Source organism: Brienomyrus brachyistius, chromosome 1, assembly GCF_023856365.1.
Source record: "Brienomyrus brachyistius isolate T26 chromosome 1, BBRACH_0.4, whole genome shotgun sequence".
Taxonomy (NCBI): Eukaryota; Metazoa; Chordata; class Actinopteri; order Osteoglossiformes; family Mormyridae; genus Brienomyrus; species Brienomyrus brachyistius.
Window position 1 is genome coordinate 15,565,904 of NC_064533.1, and position 26,993 is coordinate 15,592,896.

At 48.1% G+C, this 26,993-nt stretch overlaps 2 protein-coding genes across 4 annotated transcripts in view; one reads left to right on the forward strand and one right to left on the reverse strand.

Moving 5' to 3' along the window:
* wif1 (wnt inhibitory factor 1) lies at positions 1–24,104 on the reverse strand. 3 transcript variants are annotated; one of them, XM_048979032.1, is made up of 11 exons: positions 23,969–24,104; positions 21,487–21,552; positions 21,095–21,234; positions 10,493–10,601; positions 8,838–8,978; positions 6,677–6,772; positions 5,804–5,899; positions 5,526–5,621; positions 3,430–3,525; positions 2,521–2,616; positions 1–2,271 (listed from the first exon to the last, which is right to left on the reverse strand). In XM_048979032.1, the coding sequence occupies exons 2-11, from the start codon at positions 21,521–21,523 to the stop codon at positions 2,141–2,143; spliced, it is 1,038 nt and encodes a 345-aa protein (XP_048834989.1). In that variant the 5' UTR covers positions 21,524–21,552; positions 23,969–24,104; the 3' UTR covers positions 1–2,140. The 3 variants fall into 3 exon arrangements, 2 of the variants coding, with proteins under 2 accessions (XP_048834989.1, XP_048834897.1); XM_048978940.1 differs by lacking the exon at positions 23,969–24,104 and having other exon boundaries at positions 21,487–21,987; XR_007382900.1 differs by lacking the exon at positions 23,969–24,104 and having other exon boundaries at positions 2,140–2,271; positions 2,416–2,616; positions 21,487–21,988.
* Positions 23,658–26,993, forward strand: part of lemd3 (LEM domain containing 3) — a 10,921-nt gene continuing 7,585 nt past the window's right edge. The window contains exon 1 of the mRNA XM_048978820.1: positions 23,658–25,151. Coding sequence (XP_048834777.1) covers positions 23,699–25,151 — 1,453 coding nt within the window. The 5' untranslated portion in view covers positions 23,658–23,698. The remainder of the gene's footprint in view (positions 25,152–26,993) is intronic.

Consider the following 26,993-nt stretch of genomic DNA (forward strand, 5'->3'; position numbering starts at 1 on the left):
TATGTTTACATATATTAGGCAGTTTATTACACTGATATTAACACATGACATTTACGTGAATATTTTGAAAAATAATAAGACTAGCAAAGTTTTCTCATCAGAGCTCTGAGACTAAAATACATTTTTATTTAAGGCACCAAAAGTCATTAAGATTTTTTGTTGTACTATGAGATACGAGTAAATATTAATAGCATAGAGGTTTTACAAAAATGCAAAATTCACTGGTTAATTCTATTATTTAAATACTGCAATAACCATCAGACTGGTATGTGGCTGGGTAAGTTATGATTTATATCAGTGTTTCTTATCCCGGTCCTTGGTCCACGTTTTACTCCCTCCCAAGTCCTGTTACCAAAAATGTGGGCTGCCGGGCGGGGAGCTGAGAGGAGGCAAAGACATGGACCGGCTGGCGGTCCCCGAGGACCAGGTTGAGAAAGAATGATCTAGATTACCCAGGTGTCAGACAGCTAGATGGAAATAGGACACATTACTCAGATGTGTTACGTACTTTAGTCACGCTTCTTAAAAGCTTTGTGTATTAGTCCCTTGTATCTAGAGTTTAATGTTTTCCCACTCTCCTCCCTGAAATCCTAACTCTCAGGTGCACCGTTGTCTTAATTCTTCTGTGATTTTCTTTATTTGTCTCTGATGAGATCCTCTCTTGCAACGATAAGCAGGCTGACCGGGTGAATGAATCTGACGATGGTTGTTTTTCCTGCTTGGTCAAACCGTGTTTCCTTCCTGGGATATACAACTGGGTTGGGAATACCTTTTTGGGTAAATTGTGTTCCCTCCCTGGGATATACAACTGGGTTGGGAATACCTTTTTGGGGTTTAGAATTCGAGGAGAGCTGACTATGAGATAGGACTCTTCTTCCTGGCACCTTAAGTCCATTGGCGCCAAGCTAAACACCGATATTCTTAAGTCTGCAAGGCACATAGACTGAAGGAGGCTTTTAAAATGTCAAGCTACAAAGGAAACCAGTTAAATAAACAACAAACAAACTGATACCTAGTTTCCTAATGAAGGACATCGAAAAACCACCTGCTGATGAAGCTTATTTATATTTTATAAAAAAAAAATACCCAGCACTGCACACAGATTAATGTTTTGGATTCACACAACTTCCTCGAACTAGCGGGAGCAGGCAAACGCAACTGAAGGGAGAAGAGTTTAGTCAGCATTTGGCAGCGGCCCCTGTTTCTACAAAGATAATGTTGCACAAACCCCACGGTCGCTGCCGTTTTAACACAATGGTGAGGCCACACAGAACGCCAACTCCTCTCCGTGGAACCTACGGGTGATACTCCAAAAAGGCTTTTGTTCTTTTTCAGAGGACAGTCATTCGGAAACAAGCCTTTATTGCCCATGAGACGAGGCGTGGGCTGCTGGATAAAACCTGCGGGCTATAGCTACACACAATGTTGGGAAGGTTACTTTTGAAATGTAACAGGCTACAGCTGACTGGCTACCCTGTTAAAATGTAATAAGTAATGTAGCTATTTTGATTACTTCATCAAAGTAATGTAACTCATTACATTTGATTACTTTTTGAATACTGTTTAACAAATGTTTTAGACTGGGTAATAAACTGAAAATTCCCAACAGCTTTGCTGACCCGTGTTGTCTAAAAGGCATATTTGCACGGTGAAAAGATGTAAAGCAACAAAAAGAATGTTATATTATACATCTAAGCTTTTTAACAAAAATAATATATTTGGATGTAACCCTTTTGTAATCACTAACATTTTGATTTGTAACCATAATTTAATTACATATTTTTTCTCAGTAACTGTAAAGCATTACAGTTGCGTTAATTTTGTAAGCTAATTACATAACGCAGCTTTATGTAACTGGTTACTCCCTAACACTGGCTACACAAACTGCAGATGGGACCTGCTCTGGGTGGGGTTTCCGCTTGGCCAGTTCGAGTAAACAGGAAGTAAGAACAGAAAGAAATTACTGGGCTCGTCAATGGGGTGGGAGGAGGGGGGGTTCAAGAAATGGCCTATAAGACAAACAAACTAGCATCTGATGGATGCTTTCTACAAATGGGGAGGGGGGGGTAAAGTATAGTTAAAAAGAAAAGGGGGGGTTACTCCCAGAGGGGGTCGGGAATGAGTTTCTGCACCCCTGAGCTCACATAATATAGTTGGTCTCTGGGGGGCTGATACTGTCCTCCCCCATCCTGACCTCCTTGGCCAAGGGAGGCTGACGTTTCGCCTTTGGTCCCAGTGCCCGCAGTGAGGGGAGAATCCCAGCACGGTGCCCTGGGGGGGGGGGGGGGGGGGGGGACCAGGTCAGAGACACAGGCAAGGGGCAGCGCTGAGGAGATGTGGAGCGAAGCCACCGGCATATTATGAGAATACTTTTGTACATGAAATGGGACTTCGGGAACAAGAGATAAAGCTCACATTGTGCTGTCATGTGAAGTTCGTCGAGATGAACGTGTGAGCTGGATGCTGGAGTGTGTTAAGGGCTCATTCCCGGGATAAGAGGCGGGGCTGTTTTTCACTCACTCTTGTTGCAATGGTGTCCGTGCCATCCCTCCCGACACTGGCACCTGTTGGGTTCTATGCAGGTCCCATGGGGGCCACAGCTTGGCTCGCAGGCAGCTGTGAAACATGCACACACACACACACACACACACACACACACAGAGGTTTGTAATTATATCTTCTATGGGGAAAACTTGCTGTAACCCCTACCCTCCCCTAACATTAGCCATAAGAAACCAAACAAAATACAGGTCTTTTGCCATTCTTAGTTTTTTGATTGCCTCCACAGATCTTTGTTTTGACCAGAAAAATGGTCCCCACAACATCAAAATAATAAGTTTTTATTACATTGTGGGGAATGTTTGGTCCCCACAATGTAATATAAACCTAATCCACACACACACACACATACACAGACACCCACACAGACACACACACACACACACACATACACAGACACACACACACATACATGCACACAGACATGAACTTGCATTTCCTAGAGAGTTCCAATGTGACATCATCACTCCACCCTCTGTTTTACACGCAGACAACACGCATGTATCCCAATGATTTCCCGCAGGTTTCCAGCAGCTGATGGCAGCCTTCCTCCCCCTGCGAATGCAGCTTTGCAGGGTATAACTTACAACCTCACTCAGGCTTTTCCTGAACCCAGAGAAACATAATTCTCAGTAATTCTCACACACTTTAACTTTAGGGAAGTTGCAGTACTGCAAGCCGAACATATAGAAATCATACATATATCGATAATATACAAAAATGTAGCAATTCTGTTATTATTTATTATTATAAGGTGAATGCATTATTTTATCTAGGTGTTCATGGAGGTCTAAGTATCTAGGTAAGCAGGTGTGCTTTGGAGAGCAGCACCATGGACCATGGGGGGCGGTCTGGGGGTCCGGACCTTACCCTTGGAGCAGAAGTCACCATGGAAACCCTTGGCACACTTGCACTTGTTCCTGCCGCCACACTTTCCACCATTCAGACAGGGCTGGCTGCAGCGGCCTGCAGGGCACAAACACGATACATGTTGGTGCTAGAAGTCATGAAGACGGGCCTGCGGCATGCAGGCACTGCAGTACTGAAGGGAAGCCTAAGTGGAGAAGAACTGAAACAATCAGAGGATGGAGTTTAACAGCACTGACTTCCACAATCTCTGAGCCAGGCCCGGTGAACCTGGCGTCCAGCCCATGACCTCAGGGCCCCCGGGTAAGAGATGTGGTTCTGGCCTGTCACAGGTAAACATTTGTTTCTCCATTTATCAAATTCCTACTTTTTTAACATTCATGTTAAAAAAGTATCACTCCAAAAAAAAAGGCTGCATGAAAATATCCTGCATATTGTCTCAGTTACTAAGGGACCAGCATGGTGTGGGAGTCAAAATGAGTCACAGCACAGACACGAGGCTTTAAAGTGAATAACTCCCATCCATCCATCCCATTGTGTATCTAGTACAGGGTTATGCTGAACCTGAAGTCTAGACGCCCTGGACTAGATGCCAGCCCTGTTGCAGGATTTATACGCAACCACACTCTACTGACAATTTACAGACACCAGTTCTCCCAGCTTGCAGGAGGAAACTAAAATCCCCTGAGGAAACTTGCAGGACCATAGGGAAAACTGCACACAGACGAAGCCATGGGAGGTAATCGAACCCACGACCCTGGAGGCGAGAGACCGGCACCAATCTCTAGTTTCTCCCTTAGAAAAACACAGGAAGTCCTTTGTGTAATCTGTCTCCAGTTAATAATTGCATCAATTTAGTTGTTTGACCCTGCGGCTAAAAAATAACCAAGAATCAATGTGAAACAATGGGGTGCGGAGGAATGGGTGGGGGGGGGGGGGCACACCGGCGGTGTTACATCCAGCACGCAGACTAAACTGAGAGTGGGCGTGAGGTATTGATCGGAGCATCATGTTACACCTGCATATTTCATTAAGACATATTATGTTTCAATAATCCGGCTATGTTTTGTGTCCCAGTGAAATGTATATCCGTGGAAAGCGGCTACAGTGGGCAGTTTAAACACCCTGCGAGACGAAAGGCCCCCGCTGCCCGTACGGGGCGCACACACACGTCCGAGGGGCTTGCTGCACACTCCCGGCCATAGAGTAACCCATTTATTAAACACCAGTTTATCATCCCTGACCGCTGGAACTCGTCTCCTGGCCAGGTTTTGAATGGGGAGGCTTTTTTGTGTATGATTCGGTTGATATAACGCCTGTTTGGGGGGCAGGGTGTGGCTCTGTGCCTGTGATCGGAAGGTCACTGGTTTGAATCCCATGCTTGTCAGTCACGTCGTCACTGGGCCCTTCGGCATGGATCTTAACCTCTGTGGATAAATGACTCAGTCTGTGCTCAGATCCCAAACTTCACACTCACCTGAATGTGTGGGTTAGGGTTAAAATCAGGAGCCAGATGGGAGCAACACTACAGCATGTACTGTACAAATAAAGCATCATTTTGTCCGCCGCATGAGTTCGCGGCTTTTAAATAGTGGTGTATACTTTGCTGTTGACACCTTTTCTTTAGGTGGACTTCTTTAGCTCTGTTTTTGGGTGACGGACTAGCAAATCCTCCATCGTGTGTAAGATGCTGTAGAGGAGAATTTGCATGCAATGCCGATATTTAATGAAGCTTTTTGCAGAAAACAGCATCAGCTGCACCCAGGAAACTGGCCCTTTGCCTTCTGAAAACAAACCACAAAATGATTATATGTTCTGATTTCTGAATTGGTTGCATTTTTAAATTCAATTTAAATTCAGTTTTCATATAGTTCCTTTCAAAACACAGTAGCCCCAAGGGCCTTGACAAGAGTGTGTGGCAATACAGTATTAGTTCATGTATACAAAATGGCATACCCAACATGACCAGTATCACCATTTGCCTGATGGCTGTCTGTCAGTCCTTGGATTCCGCTCAGTACCATGCAGGGAGCCCAAGTCTGCTGCCCCCACCAGAGTGGACAGTAAAGGTCATGTGACCGCAAAGGCTGCATACTCACTGATCTCGCAGTGGTTCCCCCTGTATCCAGGAGGGCAGATGCACTTGCCCGGGTGGAAACAGGTGCCCCCATTCAGGCAGGAGATACTGCAGTTGGCTAGAGGAGGACAACAGCAGTAAGACTTAGACCCATTAACATGCCCGTGTCTTTGCTGAAAAAACTGAACCTCAAGGCCACAAATCAAGCTCCTTAATCATAGTGCCCCCTACTGGACGACCCCATCCACCATCACACCGAAACACTCGAACCTTAGAACCAATTACAATTAAATACTGTACCTTTCTCACAGCTGGCACCGTAGTAGCCGGGGGGGCAGATGCAGATGCCAGGACTTACACACAGGCCGCCGTTCAGGCACTGAGGGGAGCACAGGGCTGGGGGAGGAGGGGGGAGGAATTGGGGGGCTCAGTTTACCTCGCAGACAGAGCAGGAAATTTCCTGTCATACATGCTGCTACAGCAAATGTGTCGATCCTTCATGTGCTGCTTTCACGTAAAGCCACCCCAGGGGCCGGCGAGATACGGGCAGAAATATAATCCCGCGTCTGCCCTGCAGAGGGCGTGGGAGGACTGTGTTACATTTCAATTCCAACACAATATCCATGTTTCATGAATGCGGGCTGAGGCTTGTTGGAGCTGGACTCTGAAACCAAAGACTTCCTCTAGATAAGTACCTGCATACACCGCAAGGGTAATTAATGAGTGAAGGGATAGCGATCTTTAATTATGTAGTGAGGTTAGCTATAGATAAATAAAGCAAATGTCAAATGTTCACATTTTGGATGCATGATGTTAATATGAAGGTTACTCCTGCTCTGTTTTGTAGTCAGCAGTGAATAGACTATATCTATACTACAGCTCAAGTCACGTTTAATTTATATCAGCCAGGAACAAACAGAAACTGAGGGTTTTTTTTATCGTGTTGTAATGCCTTTGCTACTCAAAGAACATGATTCTGTATTTTCGTCATTTAGAAGACACTTTCGTCCAAAGGGAAGTAGGAGTGAGGGACAGACAGCAGGTTCAGCCAGTGCCCCAGAACGACTGGGGATCAGACCCAAGGACCTGACAGTGATTTGAGTATTTTGCCTCGTCTGAGTGGTTGACCCCCGGGCCGGCGATGCTTCCGCGCTCCGTCGGGTCCACGCTCACCTTTCTCACAGTGCGGTCCGTAGAAGCCGTCCTGGCACTCGCACACCTGCCTCTCGTTGCAGAATCCTCCGTTCCGACAGCCACCCGGGCACTTGGCTTTAAGAAAAGGGGTCAAAGGGCAGCAGAGTGCAAAGGTGAAAGTTCAGGGTTACTTTCCCAGAAGGCCACAGTGACAAGAGCATCAGACACACACTGCCTTACTGGATATTGCTCTGATGAGTGTAGCATTCACAGTGCACAATTTTTCCTTATATACAAGCTTTCTTTATTTATATGTATACATATAACTGGAAATATCTGGCTCCAAATATAGCACAGCTTTGGTCCCGAGTGTCTACAGCCAGGGGTCCTACCTAAATGTTCCGGAAGCTCAGGCTCAGTTGCACAGCCTTGTTTACATGCCCTAGAAAAAGCTGCAGTCCTTGTCCTGCCAACATAGTAGGTCAAGGACCTTCTCTGCCAGCCGTGCTGCCCAGCTGCACTGACAGATAAGCGGCAGACCTTCACTGGCTGGAGAATCTGGCTGATTACCGAGGAGGCGCAGATGCTGTGTGCGTGTGGCAGCCGCTCGTCTCAGGCGGGATTTGGACGTATCCGGTGCCATGGTGGTTAAAGGTAATACTACCTGTGTGCCTCCGTAGGGTAACCTGAGCAAGAAATTGAGCCCAGATTTCCATAAAGCTATAAAGGCAGGAAAGTGAAAATAACATTCATTTTAATTAGGGTAATCTCCTAAGTGAATAAATGATTCATAATATCCCAATACTTATATCCTAAGTATCTTTTTAATTGACTTGTATAGCTTAAGGTTGTGCCTTGCTCGCAGCAGAAGGGCCCCACCCAGGACTTGAACTTGAAGCACTGAAGTCCATAGCCTTAACTACAATGCCACCTCCTGGCCAGATATAATATTGCATAACCCAGATCAGAGCGTGGCTATGTGCCGAGTCGGGGTTCTGGATGTGGGATGAGGCTGCTTCGGCATCCTGCAGGTGGCAGTGTTGGGCTGCTGCCCAGGGGACATATGCGGCTTCTGCTAAACAAGCATTGGCTGGATGGGGGCAGAGCATTTCCCATGCTCCCTTGGTGGCTGCAGCTGGCAGAGTTCACATGACATCACCAGCTTGCTGAGGGCCCCACAAACCTCAACGCACATCTGTGCTGAGCCAGCTCACTGCTCCCTCAGCAGAGATCAGGGCCGGGAGTCCAGGAGGAGGGGGGGTGGGGTGGCAACAGATTCCTGCCACACAGCTAACACTTCCCCATGAAGTGGTGGGAACACTATTGTGGCCTGTCCCCCCCCCCCCCCCCAGCCTCGCCCACGACCACAGCCCCTCCGATTACTGCAGAGGTGTTCAGCCGCTTTCTATAAGGCAGTGATGTTCAGATGAAAGTGGGGGGGGGGGGGCATGTCACTGTTCCCCCAGATAAGGACAGACCACGATCACAGCGAGGGGGACACTGGGGAGGAGGGGTACCACCCTGCCATAATGGTGTTTTTAGCTGTCATTTAAGAAATTTGCCATTGGAAGGGAGGAAGACGCTGACCAGTGATTACTGAGGTCTACCTGTCACCCCCGACAGAGGAGCTCGAACCCGGGGATATAGATCCCAGTGACAGTGAATGGCCTCTGCTAAAGTACAACCTACAACCAGACATTAGCGATCTCCCAGCTAACCATAGGCCAGGGCTACCAAACCATTTATACAGTGAGAGTTACTTTTACAAAGGAAAAATTCTGGCAAGCTACTGCTGACTTGAGACTGGGGGGGGGGGGGGGGGGGGGATCTTCCTTGATATTTGATGGTGATCAACCGATTGGCCATCATTAAATAAATCGTTATCCATTAATTTCACCGTCAACCTGGAAACAGGCTACAATTGATTGCTGCCCCGACCCTAATGTAACAAAGAAGACCTCTAATATTAAATCAACATGTCCAGGTACATCATTATATTATAACTGTAGAAGTGATTATCCAATGAAGCTTGTACAGCTTAATGTTTAATTACGGAATAACAAGCTTGATATTTAATTAAGGTAACTATAGTTCTAGCTGTGGTTCCATGAGCTCCCTACCCCCAACCCTGTCAGCAGCCTGGTGCTGGTGACATGCTTACGCAGTGGGGGGGGGGGGTTGTGGCGGTGGCCCATCTCACCTCTCTGGCAGGTCTTGAAGAAGATGGCGTTGTGCGGAGTCCTCAGCAGTACACTGCCCCCGCTGTCCATCACCTGGACCGTCACCTCGAAGGCCGCTACGCCGTCCTGGTTGCCCAGACAGGGGAATCCCACCTGCACCACTAAGGGGATGGACACACCACAAGCAGCTCACTCTCCTGACCGGAGAGGCACCGGGCCGCAGGACCCCCTTCCTCTAAACTGCCCAGCGGAAATGCTGTTCCTCATCTTCAGAATTTACTGCATGCGAATGCTAGCCACTGTAGATCTCCCTCCTAATCACTGTGATCATCTTTGTTAAAAGGACAGTGACTCAGTCGGAAAGCATGAAAGGATGGAAATGCCCAGCCTGGATATATGACTATATGTAGAATAGGCAGTTTAAAAATAAGCCACGCAAATATGTGCAGAATGCACTCTGATACTCTGGTTTTCTGGAATCTCCTGAAAACAGGGGTTTGAGAGAAACCAGTCTGTGATGGTCCTCATTTCGGTCATTCTATTTACTTGAACAGTTATTTATAACACTGTAAAACCAGCAGACAATAAGTAACTGCATGTTCTATCGTCTCAGAGTAAAAGTGTTAAGTATTCTTGCTTTTTGGGCATATTCACCTAACGGTTGGGTTTAACCAAGATTAATTATGTGAATAAAATTATGATTCTCATTGATTATGAATTATGCAACTTACAAAATGTTCTAACAAGGAATGAGAGGTAGAATAACAGTGTAATAAGTACTGTAATTCTGCGGCTTTTATAACAACAACAACAACAAATAGTAATAATAATAATAGTATTAATAATAGCCATGAGCTGTTTTGTAATGGTAATTACTCAATGATATCCCTTGCTCTTGTCCAGGCTACAGTAGGGGCATGGGTACCCTGGCAGATTCAGGGGCCCCAGCACTTTACAGGGGCCACAGTAGGGGCATGGATACCCTGGCAGATTCAGGGGCCCCAGCACTTTTACAGGGGCCACAGTAAGGGTATGGATACCCTGGCAGATTCAGGGCCCCCAGCACTTTACAGGGGCCACAGTAGGGGCATGGATACCCTGGCAGATTCAGGGGCCCCAGCACTTTACAGGGGCCACAGTAAGGGTATGGATACCCTGGCAGATTCAGGGCCCCCAGCACTTTACAGGGGCCACAGTAGGGGCATGGGTACCCTGGCAGATTCAGGGGCCCCAGCACTTTACAGGGGCCACAGTAAGGGTATGGATACCATGGCAGATTCAGGGCCCCCAGCACTTTACAGGGGCCACAGTAGGGGCATGGATACCCTGGCAGATTCAGGGGCCCCAGCACTTTACAGGGGCCACAGTAAGGGTATGGATACCCTGGCAGATTCAGGGCCCCCAGCACTTTACAGGGCCACAGTAGGGGCATGGGTACCCTGGCAGATTCAGGGGCCCCAGCACTTTACAGGGGCCACAGTAGGGGCATGGATACCCTGGCAGATTCAGGGGCCCCAGCACTTTACAGGGGTCACATTAGGGGTATGGATACTCTGGCAGATTCAGGGGCCCCAGCACTGTACAGGGGCCCTTAAATGAGTAAAATTACATGTTAAATTCGGCAGGGGGCCCAGAGTTACCAGTTATGGCCCTGGTCCCACCAGCCGGGGCTCACCTGACGGCTTGTGCGGGACGGATCCCAGCAGGGGGACATTGACTGTTGGGTCATCCATGATGTCTTTGTCCAAGGAGCGGAGGCTTTGGAACTCGTAGAAGTATTCTGCCTATGGTGAGACACCTCTCAAAATTACCATTAAACAGAAGTAATATGAATCAGAATATCCAAGATTATCCATGTTTCTGACCACTGTCCATTCCAGTGTAACAGACAAATACTGCAGGGGTTGCATTTATTTTGTTAGTGTTTAAAATAATTATTAGTAACACTGTATGTATTATTAGCAACACATTAGGTAACCAGTCTGGATCAAACATTTAAAGGACAGAGAGCAAGGTAAACCTGACTCAGAGTAACATGGGGGGGGGGAGCTGTCACATAACAGTCAGGTAAACCTGACTCAGAGTAACATGGGGGGGGGAGCTGTCACATAACAGTCAGGTAAATGTGACTCAGAGTAACATGGGGGGGGGGAGCTGTCACATAACAGTCAGGTAAACGCGACTCAGAGTAACATGGGGGGGAGCTGTCACATAACAGTCAGGTAAACGCGACTCAGAGTAACTGGGGGGGGGAGCTGTCACATAACAGTCAGGTAAACGTGACTCAGAATAACATGGGGGGGGGAGCTGTCACATAACAGTCAGGTAAACGTGACTCAGAGTAACATGGGGGGGGGGAGCTGTCACATAACAGTCAGGTAACCGTGACTCAGAGTAACATGGGGGGGGGGGGGAGCTGTCACATAACAGTCAGGTAAATGTGACTCAGAGTAACATGGGGGGGGGGGAGCTGTCACATAACAGTCAGGTAAATGTGACTCAGAGTAACATGGGGGGGGGGGGAGCTGTCACATTACAGTCAGGTAAACCTGACTCAGAGTAACATGGGGGGGGGAGCTGTCACATAACAGTCAGGTAAACGTGACTCAGAGTAACATGGGGGGGGGAGCTGTCACATAACAGTCAGGTAACCATGACTCAGAGTAACATGGGGGGGGGGGGAGCTGTCACATAACAGTCAGGTAAACGTGACTCAGAGTAACATGGGGGGGGGAGCTGTCACATTACAGTCAGGTAACCGTGACTCAGAGTAACATGGGGGGGGGGGAGCTGTCACATAACAGTCAGGTAAATGTGACTCAGAGTAACATGGGGGGGGGGGAGCTGTCACATAACAGTCAGGTAAATGTGACTCAGAGTAACATGGGGGGGGGAGCTGTCACATAACAGTCAGGTAAACGTGACTCAGAGTAACATGGGGGGGGGGGAGCTGTCACATAACAGTCAGGTAAATGTGACTCAGAGTAACATGGGGGGGGGGGGAGCTGTCACATAACAGTCAGGTAAACGTGACTCAGAGTAACATGGGGGGGGGGGAGCTGTCACATAACAGTCAGGTAACCGTGACTCAGAGTAACATGGGGGGGGGGGGGAGCTGTCACATAACAGTCAGGTAACCATGACTCAGAGTAACATGGGGGGGGGGGGAGCTGTCACATAACAGTCAGGTAAATGTGACTCAGAGTAACATGGGGGGGGGAGCTGTCACATAACAGTCAGGTAAACGTGACTCAGAGTAACATGGGGGGGGGAGCTGTCACATAACAGTCAGGTAACCGTGACTCAGAGTAACATGGGGGGGGGGGAGCTGTCACATAACAGTCAGGTAACCGTGACTCAGAGTAACATGGGGGGGGGGGAGCTGTCACATAACAGTCAGGTAACCGTGACTCAGAGTAACATGGGGGGGGGGGAGCTGTCACATAACAGTCAGGTAACCGTGACTCAGAGTAACATGGGGGGGGGGGAGCTGTCACATAACAGTCAGGTAACCGTGACTCAGAGTAACATGGGGGGGGGAGCTGTCACATAACAGTCAGGTAACCGTGACTCAGAGTAACATGGGGGGGGGGGGAGCTGTCACATAACAGTCAGGTAACCGTGACTCAGAGTAACATGGGGGGGGGGGGAGCTGTCACATAACAGTCAGGTAACCGTGACTCAGAGTAACATGGGGGGGGGGGAGCTGTCACATAACAGTCAGGTAACCGTGACTCAGAGTAACATGGGGGGGGGGGGGGGAGCTGTCACATAACAGTCAGGTAACCATGACTCAGAGTAACATGGGGGGGGGGGGAGCTGTCACATAACAGTCAGGTAAATGTGACTCAGAGTAACATGGGGGGGGGGAGCTGTCACATAACAGTCAGGTAACCGTGACTCAGAGTAACATGGGGGGGGGGGCTGTCACATAACAGTCAGGTAAACGTGACTCAGAGTAACATGGGGGGGGGGGGGAGCTGTCACATAACAGTCAGGTAACCGTGACTCAGAGTAACATGGGGGGGGGAGCTGTCACATAACAGTCAGGTAACCGTGACTCAGAGTAACATGGGGGGGGGGGCTGTCACATAACAGTCAGGTAACCGTGACTCAGAGTAACATGGGGGGGGGGGCTGTCACATAACAGTCAGGTAACCGTGACTCAGAGTAACATGGGGGGGGGGGGGAGCTGTCACATAACAGTCAGGTAACCGTGACTCAGAGTAACATGGGGGGGGGAGCTGTCACATAACAGTCAGGTAACCGTGACTCAGAGTAACATGGGGGGGGGGGGAGCTGTCACATAACAGTCAGGTAAACGCGACTCAGAGTAACATGGGGGAGGGCTGTCACATAACAGTCAGGTAACCGTGACTCAGAGTAACATGGGGGGGGGAGCTGTCACATAACAGTCAGGTAAACGTGACTCAGAGTAACATGGGGGGGGGCTGTCACATAACAGTCAGGTAAACGTGACTCAGAGTAACATGGGGGGGGGCTGTCACATAACAGTCAGGTAACCGTGACTCAGAGTAACATGGGGGGGGGCTGTCACATAACAGTCAGGTAACCGTGACTCAGAGTAACATGGGGGGGGGAGCTGTCACATAACAGTCAGGTAACCGTGACTCAGAGTAACATGGGGGGGGGGGGAGCTGTCACATAACAGTCAGGTAACCATGACTCTGAGTAACATGGGGGGGGGAAGCTGTCACATAACAGTCAGGTAACCATGACTCTGAGTAACATGGGGGGGGGGGAGCTGTCACATAACAGTCAGGTAACCGTGACTCAGAGTAACATGGGGGGGGGAGCTGTCACATAACAGTCAGGTAACCGTGACTCAGAGTAACATGGGGGGGGGAGCTGTCACATAACAGTCAGGTAAACGTGACTCAGAGTAACATGGGGGGGGGGGGAGCTGTCACATAACAGTCAGGTAACCGTGACTCAGAGTAACATGGGGGGGGGAGCTGTCACATAACAGTCAGGTAACCGTGACTCAGAGTAACATGGGGGGGGGAGCTGTCACATAACAGTCAGGTAACCGTGACTCAGAGTAACATTGGGGGGGGGGGAGCTGTCACAGAACAGTCAGGTAACCGTGATTCAGAGTAACTGGGGGGGGGGGGGGGAGCTGTCACATAACAGTCAGGTAACCGTGACTCAGAGTAACATGGGGGGGGGAGCTGTCACATAACAGTCAGGTAACCGTGACTCAGAGTAACATGGGGGGGGGAGCTGTCACATAACAGTCAGGTAACCGTGACTCAGAGTAACATTGGGGGGGGGGGAGCTGTCACAGAACAGTCAGGTAACCGTGATTCAGAGTAACTGGGGGGGGGGGGGGAGCTGTCACATAACAGTCAGGTAACCATGACTCTGAGTAACATGGGGGGGGGAAGCTGTCACATAACAGTCAGGTAAATGTGACTCAGAGTAACGGGGGGGGGGGGAGCTGTCACATAACAGTCAGGTAAACGTGACTCAGAGTAACATGGGGGGGGGGGAGCTGTCACATAACAGTCAGGTAAATGTGACTCAGAGTAACGGGGGGGGGGGGAGCTGTCACATAACAGTCAGGTAAACGTGACTCAGAGTAACATGGGGGGGGGAGCTGTCACATAACAGTCAGGTAAACCTGACTCAGAGTAACATGGGGGGGGGGGAGCTGTCACATAACAGTCAGGTAAACGTGACTCAGAGTAACATGGGGGGGGGGGAGCTGTCACATAACAGTCAGGTAAACGTGACTCAGAGTAACATGGGGGGGGGGGAGCTGTCACATAACAGTCAGGTAACCGTGACTCAGAGTAACATGGGGGGGGGGGAGCTGTCACATAACAGTCAGGTAACCGTGACTCAGAGTAACATGGGGGGGGGGGGAGCTGTCACATAACAGTCAGGTAACCGTGACTCAGAGTAACATGGGGGGGGGGGAGCTGTCACATAACAGTCAGGTAACAGTGACTCAGAGTAACATGGGGGGGGGGGGAGCTGTCACATAACAGTCAGGTAAATGTGACTCAGAGTAACATGGGGGGGGGGGGAGCTGTCACATAACAGTCAGGTAAATGTGACTCAGAGTAACATGGGGGGGGGGGAGCTGTCACATAACAGTCAGGTAACCGTGACTCAGAGTAACATGGGGGGGGGGCTGTCACATAACAGTCAGGTAAACGTGACTCAGAGTAACATGGGGGGGCTGCTGTCACGTGACAGTCAGGTAAACGTGACTCAGAGTAACATGGGGGGGGGAGCTGTCACATAACAGTCAGGTAACCGTGACTCAGAGTAAGATGGGGGGGGGGGAGCTGTCACATAACAGTCAGGTAAACGTGACTCAGAGTAACATGGGGGGGGGGGGAGCTGTCACATAACAGTCAGGTAACCGTGACTCAGAGTAACATGGGGGGGGGGGGAGCTGTCACATAACAGTCAGGTAACCGTGACTCAGAGTAACATGGGGGGGGGGGGAGCTGTCACATAACAGTCAGGTAAACGTGACTCAGAGTAACATGGGGGGGGGGAGCTGTCACATAACAGTCAGGTAACCGTGACTCAGAGTAACATGGGGGGGGGGGGGGAGCTGTCACATAACAGTCAGGTAAACGTGACTCAGAGTAACATGGGGGGGGGAGCTGTCACATAACAGTCAGGTAACCGTGACTCAGAGTAACATGGGGGGGGGGGGGGAGCTGTCACATAACAGTCAGGTAACCGTGACTCAGAGTAACATGGGGGGGGGGGGGAGCTGTCACATAACAGTCAGGTAAACGTGACTCAGAGTAACATGGGGGGGGGGGGAGCTGTCACATAACAGTCAGGTAACCGTGACTCAGAGTAACATGGGGGGGGGGGGGAGCTGTCACATAACAGTCAGGTAAACGTGACTCAGAGTAACATGGGGGGGGGAGCTGTCACATAACAGTCAGGTAACCGTGACTCAGAGTAACATGGGGGGGGGCTGTCACATAACAGTCAGGTAACCGTGACTCAGAGTAACATGGGGGGGGGAGCTGTCACATAACAGTCAGGTAAACGTGACTCAGAGTAACATGGGGGGGGGCTGTCACATAACAGTCAGGTAAACGTGACTCAGAGTAACATGGGGGGGGCTGTCACATAACAGTCAGGTAACCGTGACTCAGAGTAACATGGGGGGGGGCTGTCACATAACAGTCAGGTAACCGTGACTCAGAGTAACATGGGGGGGGGAGCTGTCACATAACAGTCAGGTAACCGTGACTCAGAGTAACATGGGGGGGGGGGGGGAGCTGTCACATAACAGTCAGGTAACCATGACTCTGAGTAACATGGGGGGGGGGAAGCTGTCACATAACAGTCAGGTAACCATGACTCTGAGTAACATGGGGGGGGGAAGCTGTCACATAACAGTCAGGTAACCGTGACTCAGAGTAACATGGGGGGGGGGGGGAGCTGTCACATAACAGTCAGGTAACCATGACTCTGAGTAACATGGGGGGGGGGAGCTGTCACATAACAGTCAGGTAACCATGACTCTGAGTAACATGGGGGGGGGAAGCTGTCACATAACAGTCAGGTAACCATGACTCTGAGTAACATGGGGGGGGGGAGCTGTCACATAACAGTCAGGTAAACGTGACTCAGAGTAACATGGGGGGGGGGGGAGCTGTCACATAACAGTCAGGTAACCGTGACTCAGAGTAACATGGGGGGGGGAGCTGTCACATAACAGTCAGGTAACCGTGACTCAGAGTAACATGGGGGGGGGAGCTGTCACATAACAGTCAGGTAACCGTGACTCAGAGTAACATGGGGGGGGGGAGCTGTCACATAACAGTCAGGTAACCGTGACTCAGAGTAACATGGGGGGGGGGGGAGCTGTCACAGAACAGTCAGGTAACCGTGACTCAGAGTAACATGGGGGGGGGGGGGAGCTGTCACATAACAGTCAGGTAACCATGACTCTGAGTAACATGGGGGGGGGAAGCTGTCACATAACAGTCAGGTAAATGTGACTCAGAGTAACGGGGGGGGGGGAGCTGTCACATAACAGTCAGGTAAACGTGACTCAGAGTAACATGGGGGGGGGGCTGTCACATAACAGTCAGGTAAATGTGACTCAGAGTAACGGGGGGGGGGGAGCTGTCACATAACAGTCAGGTAAACGTGACTCAGAGTAACATGGGGGGGGGAGCTGTCACATAACAGTCAGGTAACCGTGACTCAGAGTAACATGGGGGGGGGGGGAGCTGTCACATAACAGTCAGGTAACCATGACTCAGAGTAACATGGGGGGGGGGAGCTGTCACATAACAGTCAGGTAACCGTGACTCAGAGTAACATGGGGGGGGGGGGGAGCTGTCACATAACAGTCAGGTAACCGTGACTCAGAGTAACATGGGGGGGGGGAGCTGTCACATAACAGTCAGGTAACCATGACTCAGAGTAACATGGGGGGGGGGAGCTGTCACATAACAGTCAGGTAAATGTGACTCAGAGTAACGGGGGGGGGGGGAGCTGTCACATAACAGTCAGGTAAACGTGACTCAGAGTAACATGGGGGGGGGGGAGCTGTCACATAACAGTCAGGTAACCATGACTCAGAGTAACATGGGGGGGGGGAGCTGTCACATAACAGTCAGGTAACCATGACTCAGAGTAACATGGGGGGGGGGAGCTGTCACATAACAGTCAGGTAACCGTGACTCAGAGTAACATGGGGGGGGGGGGGAGCTGTCACATAACAGTCAGGTAAACGTGACTCAGAGTAACATGGGGGGGGGGGAGCTGTCACATAACAGTCAGGTAACCATGACTCAGAGTAACATGGGGGGGGGGGAGCTGTCACATAACAGTCAGGTAACCATGACTCAGAGTAACATGGGGGGGGGGAGCTGTCACATTACAGTCAGGTAACCGTGACTCAGAGTAACATGGGGGGGGGGGAGCTGTCACATAACAGTCAGGTAAATGTGACTCAGAGTAACATGGGGGGGGGGGAGCTGTCACATAACAGTCAGGTAAACGTGACTCAGAGTAACATGGGGGGGGGGGAGCTGTCACATTACAGTCAGGTAAATGTGACTCAGAGTAACATGGGGGGGGGGAGCTGTCACATTACAGTCAGGTAACCGTGACTCAGAGTAACATGGGGGGGGGGGAGCTGTCACATTACAGTCAGGTAAATGTGACTCAGAGTAACATGGGGGGGGGGAGCTGTCACATTACAGTCAGGTAAATGTGACTCAGAGTAACATGGGGGGGGGGAGCTGTCACATTACAGTCAGGTAACCGTGACTCAGAGTAACATGGGGGGGGGGGCTGTCACATAACAGTCAGGTAACCGTGACTCAGAGTAACATGGGGGGGCTGCTGTCACATGACAGTCAGGTAACAGTGACGCAAAGGCAGGTGCTGAGAACATAGCCTACACATGGCACAGTCTGGCAAGCATGACTCACACCAAGGCTTGTCTTTGTCCTTGGGGGCTTGGGGGGTCATACATGATGAAGCATGATGAAAACAGAGGGTCCACACCCAGCCCCTCCCAGCTGTGTCCAGTATTAGAAGGTACTTTTGAACAACATGAACACATTATAAAGGATTCAAACGAAGAAGGTTTTCTGGTCTCAGATTAAAGCATTTCAAATTTTTTCCTTTCAACTATTTTGTAGACCTACATATTTCCATGTGCAGGAATTGAAATATAAAATACTATACATGTAAAGGCAGATTTTATTTTTGAAATGTTTTAATTGCAGTGAAGTGCTACTAAGATTAATAAACAGCCATCAAATCCTAACAAATGAAAACTTCTCTCAGAGCGAAGGAAGGCGCTGCCGCCGTATTCCTGTAGTTCAGAACAACCCATCTCCTCAGAAACAAAATCTCACATCTGCCAGTTATCCTCACCTTACAATTTTTAACAACCACGCGTATAGTAATCGCGTCGGTTCATTGTTCCCCGATCCCAGTCCCCAAAAACCTGTCCTGTGATGTGAAAGGGAACCCGCTCGGCTCCTTTCCAGCATACCTCACTTTAATCAGCCTTTACTTTATACTTCAAAACCGCAAATCTAAAGGATAGAAAACGGGGCTCACATGAAAGCGAGGGACATACGCCAGCGACTGGAGTCCCCCAGAAAATATGATGATCTGATGCCGTGTGAAAGCGCGATAAAGAAAACAGGGCAGGCTACGCGGTGCTTGGAAAGTAACGCTGATCCCGCAGCCCAGTGGTAATTAATACGGATAAACTCCGGCGGGGTGACTTTGGCCACGCTCTGCACCTCGGGTCTTCTGTTCTTAAGCCCTGGCGGTTAGCTTTGATGTGGGGGTAAGAGGACCCCGAAAAGAGGGGGCCTATCTTAATTCACCGTCACTGCATGCTTTTTACAGATTATGTTCTCAAAGTGCTGTGCAATAACACGGCTTGTGCTAGATCCTTCCATAAAACACTATGAAATTACCCGAGTGAAACGCTCTTGCTTCAGCTTAATACTGTCCTGCAGCAGAGTACGTTTGCTGTCCCAATCAAACTTTGCTTTTAAGATTGCAACCGGCCAAGACGCGCTGAATTACGAAAGAAAATTTGAAAATACCGTATTGTTTTTCTTTAAGAAACCTATCAACAACTGATACATTTTTCCTGAATGTGTTTGACAGCTAAATCTGGACGCTTATACGTAAGAATGAACATGTTTCTGTATTTAACGTGTGTTAATAATAAATTCATGAGCAAAATAACCATTCAATATGCTCCGTTTTAAGATAATGTATTTGCATGATTTCGAAAGATTGCACATTCTTATTATATGTACACATTATTGAAGTTGTGGTCTAAGAAAAATATAATTACTGCGTAAAGGCACGCCAAGATACGACCGTAAACGTAAAATTTGGACATATATGATTAAGTTAATGAATTAGCAGGTTAACTACGTCTTCTGACTGTACGAGGTAACTAACTTGAATTACTTTAGTAAAATACATGACCGTTGTAATTATTTTCAAATAAAATGTAGGCTACTAGCAGTAACTAGGTAAATAAGAGTAGCCAAATGACGTTAGTTGATGAAAAATGTGGGATTATCGGAGCAAATGTGTGATTAATTTTAGTTATGCCTTAATATATTAGGTCTTTGGTATGTTGAAATTATACAGTACATTATATTGTATATATTTTAAAATTACGTACATCTCTAACTCAATCAATATAAGGATACAATACTACCGAGCCACGGCCTCGCTGTAACGTCAGACATTCTGGGTACATGTGATGTGCATTTCTGCTCGTTAAAATCAATGGCATCAGTTCACAGAATAACAGTCTAATGAACCAATAAAAACTAATAAAAACAAAACACAAACCTGTCCAGTTATGTGCAAACTACGACTGTCTTTTATTAAAGTGCCCAAGGGTATAATATACCGAAACGCGGTCAATAGAATAACTACCGAAGTAATGGCAAAGAAAAACAAATACGAAAAGCAATCTGAGAAGGAACCTTCTCCTTTAAAAAGCATGGATTCTGCCACACATCTGAGAATTTTACCATTGTTTTCTATGCGCAGATGGACCAGATGGTTGGCACAGACTTGACGCATTAAATGGAGAAGGATCTCGGCAGAATTGCTCTTTGATCCTTGGCGGCGTGTCTACAACACCAAGCCGTAAAATACCGCAAGTGAAGGGATTTAAAATATTACAGATAGGACAGATTCTGAGCTCTCAGCTCAGACACCTTTTACCCCGCGCTGCAGCTGCACAAACGCTCGCTCGATGTTCAACAAGTCACACCAGCAGTTTTGGATGAAGATGAAAAGCTGGCCAGGTCAGTCGAAAGTTAGAGATCTTCAACTGCGCTTTACAGTGGACTACGTCAAATTTCGGTTGGAAAATAAACGTTATAGGTTTAGACACGTATCTGCAGCCTTTAAACTTGCTACGTGATATCACAATCTTTAAAAACGTCAAATTCTTTGTACTACATATTCAGCATCATCTGAAATACTACATTTATTAAATGCTATATATTTAGTATATACACATTCCCAGCGTTTTTACTAGCCTCTTTCGCCATGTAACACTACGATTACAACTACGATTTTATAAAAAATAAAGTAGTACGTCCCCAATCCTGTTTATTGGCTCCATACAGCTGAATAACAATTATTCAAGTCCTTTTACTGACACTTTGGTTCTTCTGAGATTCGTATATGCTCGCCTGCCATATTACACGTTTTTTAATCAAAGTATCCCATAAAAGTGAATTAAAATTCTTGCCTGTCCTGGAGCTTGCCAGGTAAAGTTCACATGGTTGATATTGACAGGAATTGCAGGCATCCTCTGTTGCGCTCTTCTGAAGTCGTGAGTAAATGGGGCCATTTTGCCCTCTGACACAATCAAAATATCTTCTTCAAAACCTGGTGAATGAAACAGCCTGCTTTCTTAAGCGGTTCAAACATGATTCACGGATACAAGAAATAACCCAGCCAAAAGTCGAAATGTGTATAGCTGCAAAAATTATATACACGACAAATCTAGTTTTTAGATCACATAAGATCATCCTCATCAAATTCAAATACAACGTTCATTGTGCATAATTAAAGGTTTTTTTTTTTTTTTTTAAAGAAATCATGAAACAAATATCGAGTTGCATTTAGATAAACATTTACCAATAAGGATTCTGGCTTGGTTGGCGTCAATCCACATGTACAAACTTCCTTGATCCTGGATAGCATCTGTAATAAAACTCCCCCAAACAAGAAGAAAGCACGTTTTTAAGAGCCAGACAGCAGGTGTGTTGGTGGCCATCATGTGCAATAAAGAGAAAGCGGTTCCGTCGCAGGGTCCTGCTAGTGTTCGGTTCCGTTAACTCCACTCCGTCGGGTCCCAGCCGAGCTGACAGAATGAAACCCCTCAAGTGCGCCGCGCGCTGTAGTACGGGTCTTTGCAGTACGGACACAACCACAGGGTGGCGAAGTGAAACAAATGAATAAATATGTTATGCTGTGACTCGTTTTTCAATGAATGAGACAACGCTTAATGCACATATACATTCTGTTAGCTATGAATATAGGACAAAACTTTAAATCTTATGTTTATAAATATATAGTTTTTCTTTAAGAAAACCTATGAACAACTGATACATTTTTCCTGAATGTGTTTGACAACTAAATTCTGTTAGATTATATATATATATATATATATATATATATATATATATATATATATATATATATATATATATATATATATATATATATATATATATATAAACAGATGTGACACAATTTAATTGCATATAACTTCCTATTACTTTATCTTTTTTAAGCAAATGACTTGCAAAAAATAATTGCAGCAAGAAGTATTTTATTTATAGCAATTACTGTCGTATATTCACAAGCAATGGAAATATGGCTGAGATGCAAAAATGCTTTTCTGTCCTGGATTATGTAATTGTTGCCAGACGTGTACGATCATGGTATAAATTACAAAATAAATAAACCTAACAAATAGTAATAGCCAAGAATAAAACAACTCGAGTCATCGTAATATAGGTTGCTGCTTTACATGTCTACTTATATCGTGTTACTTTCAAAAACACAGAATGTAAATTTCAATACATGGCTTTATTTTCATATAATACTGGGATCCGCGGAGCTTGGAGTCTCCCGCGGAGAAATTTTCAAGTAATGAGCACCAGGGGAACAGGTCGTAACGCTTTGAAATCAAAATACGTTCCCACCGCGTTTGGATCTCGTCCAGCTTTAGACCAGAAACATCCTTGGGTTTTCCCCATTGTTCTTTCGAATATCTAAAATCCACATAACAACGGGCCAATAACCATGTAGGCGGTCTATTGCTCTTCTGGAGGATTTTAGAAAGTTCTTACGTTCCTGCGAGTCTTTCACGAGCCTCCTTGTGGTGAGTTTAATATTTACAATACGTTGTTTTCTCGGTTGCACACTTTCCCATGTAAATCACAAAAAATAAACATTAATAATTAGGCATAAAGAGCACATACTCATTGTCAAGTTTAGATATTTGTTTTAACTATCCAGAGTAACTTGCAATTGAACATATATTTGATGCTGCCATATTGATTTTTGGATGGTATTTTTATACCGTGTCAAACCATTATCACCGCAAATGAAATAAAAATAAATAAGACAAATAAATTATTAAACGCTTTATTTTATAATATGTTCCAGAATATTTGCTTATAAGGCGCAGAAACAAACTCTTTAAGTCTGAGGAGCTGAAATGAACGAGACAAATAGTTCTTCAATAATAAATAAAAATGTATTTTAAATGACTGCTCTGGGCTTACAGACCAAATAAGGTCTACAACGAGCTGATCTTAAACTAGTAACTAGTTAACCTATACTTACCTATTCCATAAGTAAACCAAGTTTCATCAATAACCTCCATGTCTCAGATATCCTGCTCTGTTTTAGTGATTCTGGGTGTTTCTTGTGAAATTTGCTAGGTAAATTATTGTACATTTAACTGCAGTCATTTGCGTTTGACAATTATAACGTTTTATTGCATTTACACTTGAATTGTGAATTTCATCATTTTATCATTTGCTAAAGGAGAATGTTTATTTCATTATCTGTATTATTGTTGTGTCCTTTGGATATATGTGCAGAATGCACATAAATATATCGATGTTACAGATATTTAACGATTACGGGGGGATTTACTCGTACGATGAAAAGTTGAGTCAGATTTACGCGAAGAAGGGATGATAATTGATCCTGCCTCCCGCAGACAGGTCGGCTGCCCAGCATGACACCAGCGAAGAGTCTCATTTTAACGTTGTCTGGCTCGCGCCTCATACGTCACTTCCCGCTGAGCTCTGCGTGCGAGTTTCGAGCAAAGATGGCGGCTGCGCAGCTAACTGACGAGGAGCTGTTCTCAGAGTTAAAGCGCCTCGGTTTCATCCCAGGTCCGGTGACCGAGAACACTCGGCCCGTGTACCTGAAGAAGCTTAAGAAACTCCGTGAGGACCAGCAACAGCGAGGAAGCAGGGCGAGCAAAGGGCGAAACAGTGGCACCACCACCACCAACAACAACAACAGCAGCGGCGGCGGCAGCGCGGCGGGAGCTTCGGGATCCGGAGCCAGGCCGCCCGGCGGTGACGTCACGCACCTGGACGCCAGCAAGAGCCCTGGCGGACGCCCGGTCCTAGGCGAAAAGCGCCACGGCGCGCCCGGTAAGGTTGTCCTGGGCTTCAGCTCCGACGAATCGGATGTCGAGATTAGCCAGAAGAAAAGAGGCCTGTACGGCAGCAGGAGGGAACGAGCGTCCGTACACCAGCATCAGCAGCCGGGGCCTAACGTAACACCCGCTGCTCGCAGGAGTAAAGGGCTCGGCGCGGGCAGCAGCTCCCCTCTCGGGCTGCTGGAGGAAAGGCGGAGCACCATGGGGTCCCCTTGGTGGGGAGACCGGGCGAAACTGCACCCGCCCGGCGCGGAAGGAAGGGGTTATGCAGAGTCCAGCAACAGCGATTACCGGAACGACGTGAACAGAGAGAGTCGTACCGTGAACGGCAGCAGATCTCCGTTCACACCGAGCAGCGGCAAGTTTGCGGGGGGCTACTCCGATTCAGAGGAGGAGGACGACGAGGAGGAAGAGGAGGAGGACGCCTCTGAGCTCGGGAGGTACCGCGATCGACGACTGAGCTCCAGGCGGAGTCACCCGAAATCGCCGCCGCCTTTCCCTGAGGGAGCCAGAGGGGCGGAGAGCGACCGGGAAAAGGCGAGAGGCGGCGTAATTAGAGCAGATGACAAGCCCGGCACGGCTGGTCTAGACATAGGGGGAGACCAGGGGGAGGAGGAAGACGAGGCTAGGAGAAGGGGACAAGGGGGCAAGCTGGGGAGTGGATTCTTGAGGAATCGTGGCTTCCCGCTGCATGCGGATCTGGTCTCCGGCATCATGGGGGAGTTCGGCGGCGGCAGCAGCAGTGGTCCCACCTCCTACAACAACAACCACGTCAACTGCGGGTCGGACGACGGCGTCGGGGGCTTCGGTGCCGGGCTGCGATCGCGGTACTCAGCGTACAGCAGCCTGCCGGCCACCTATCGACTCAACCACTCCAACCACGCAGCCCCGAACCACTCTTACGGACAGGCGAGCCGCAAGCCCAAACTCCCGGTCCCGGAGGACGAGCTCCTGCAGCAGTTCAGGAGGGAGGAGGTGTCAGCCAGCGGCGGCTTCAGCGCGCATTACCTGTCTATGATCCTGCTCACGGCCGCCTGCCTGTTCTTCGTACTGCTCGGCCTCATGTACTTGAGGATGCGGGGCTCCGGTGTCACCGATGTTGACGCTGTCAGTAAGTGTAACCCCTCCCGTACATTATTTCTTGCTCTCAGAAATGTGCATATTGTCCAAATGTTCATTCAGGTTAACAGGCATGTTTTTTTATGGAAATACCAACAATACTGTATTAATGCAGTTTGGGAGAATGGATGGTGTGAGTGTGAACGTTTTGTAATGTATCATAGGTAATATGTATATGGAAGTAATACTACTGCAGGTTGTTGCTTGGGCCTGTAACCTGAAGGTGCTCAGATCCAGGATTAGGTGTGGCCTTCCCCCTCTACAGTTGGGCATGAGGTCCTGAATTGCTCCACTGAAATGCAGTTATGTAACTGGGTGAAGCTGTAGACTGCTGAGCAACATAATTGTAATAACTACCATCCCTTTGTCTGTTGTGAATTCGCCCGCTTGAAAGCAGCCTATTGCAGCCTTTGGGCTGTCATGCTGTGGTCTGCTGGCGGGGAGCGATCTGCAGCCATCTGAGCTGTAGTTTTGGCGTTGCTGGACTCGAGGCTTTGTTACAGTGACTGGGGGCCTGAGCGAATGGTGTATAAAGATGTAAATGTTTCTATGCCTCTGAAAGGTGAGAGGAACTTTGAGATGGCTTTGAAATGTTTAATGTAGTACTCATACTTTGTCTCTTTAATTTGGGCATATTTCTGTTTTTGTGATCAGCTGCCTGCATGTGAACCCTGCATGTGTGTATTCTGCCTGTAAGCCATGCTATCCCATATAGTTTGCAGTGCTGCTGTGCACTCTGCACTGTGGCATCTTGCTTCAGTTATTTTCGGTGCATCTGCAGTGTGTGTGAAAATGTCCAGCATGATGAGAGTAATACACCAACAAACTGGCCTTTTTTAAAACTGATTCACCGACTGGTAAACATTAAGCTTAAAATTACTTATTTAAAGTAAGGGGGGCTGGGGGCTACGGGGCTGGCGCCTTTGCAGGACCCCTGTAGTCCTTCTTCCTTCCCCATGGCCTGGGAAGTGGAGAATGGGTGAATGTGTTTGGGGCTGAGAAATGGGAGCCGGGGCCAGACAGGCTGATATTTGCGTATCAGAGTAGGAAGGAAGCCCTTGGAGGCTGCCAGTAAAGTTATCACGCATTCCAGTGGTCCGTCTGCCCTTTAATACGTGACTCAGACCGACGGAGAGTGCCAGACTGTCGGGCTCATAATGCGGAGGTTGGCTGGAGGAGACGCGGCGGCTCGCGGCCGGGTCATGTGACCCACGGATCACGGCGCCGTTACTTACTTTCTCAAGGGCATTGTTTTCAAGAAGTGCCTCTTGTCTGGGTTTTCATGCTTCCAGGACTTTGAATGCCCCTCCCCCCTGCCCTGTGTTAAGAACTGCAGCACAGATTGGATCAGTAAATCTGTGTGTTGACGTAGAGGCAGTATAGACTTATCAGGCTGAAGTTATGAAGGGGGCAGATTAGTTTGTATCTAAATAGGGGCATAGCCGGCTCAGCCCTCACGTTTGACACCATGTGGTAGGACTTTGAGGTGTCATGGACCGAGGATTTAGCGGTGAGTGTCTTCTTGTGGCCTCCCCAAGCCATGCTGGTAGCTCCCAAAACTGTGTGTGACACGCTGAGCTCATGATGCGGCTGTCGGTTAGTAGCCTTCAGTGCTAGGGCGTTACCACGGAGATACAAGGGAGCTGTGTAGGAAGCTGCATCCTGGATGTTAGCTTGCTGCGTGTAAACTTGGGAAAGAAAATCACTGAACACACAAATGTGGTGATATACCCTGGCCACCCCTGCATCAAGGACAGCATTCGCCATGCCATAAAGGCTTCCGGGAGTGAGGATATGCACCATAGTAAAGCTTGGGTTGGGCCGGGGGAAAAAA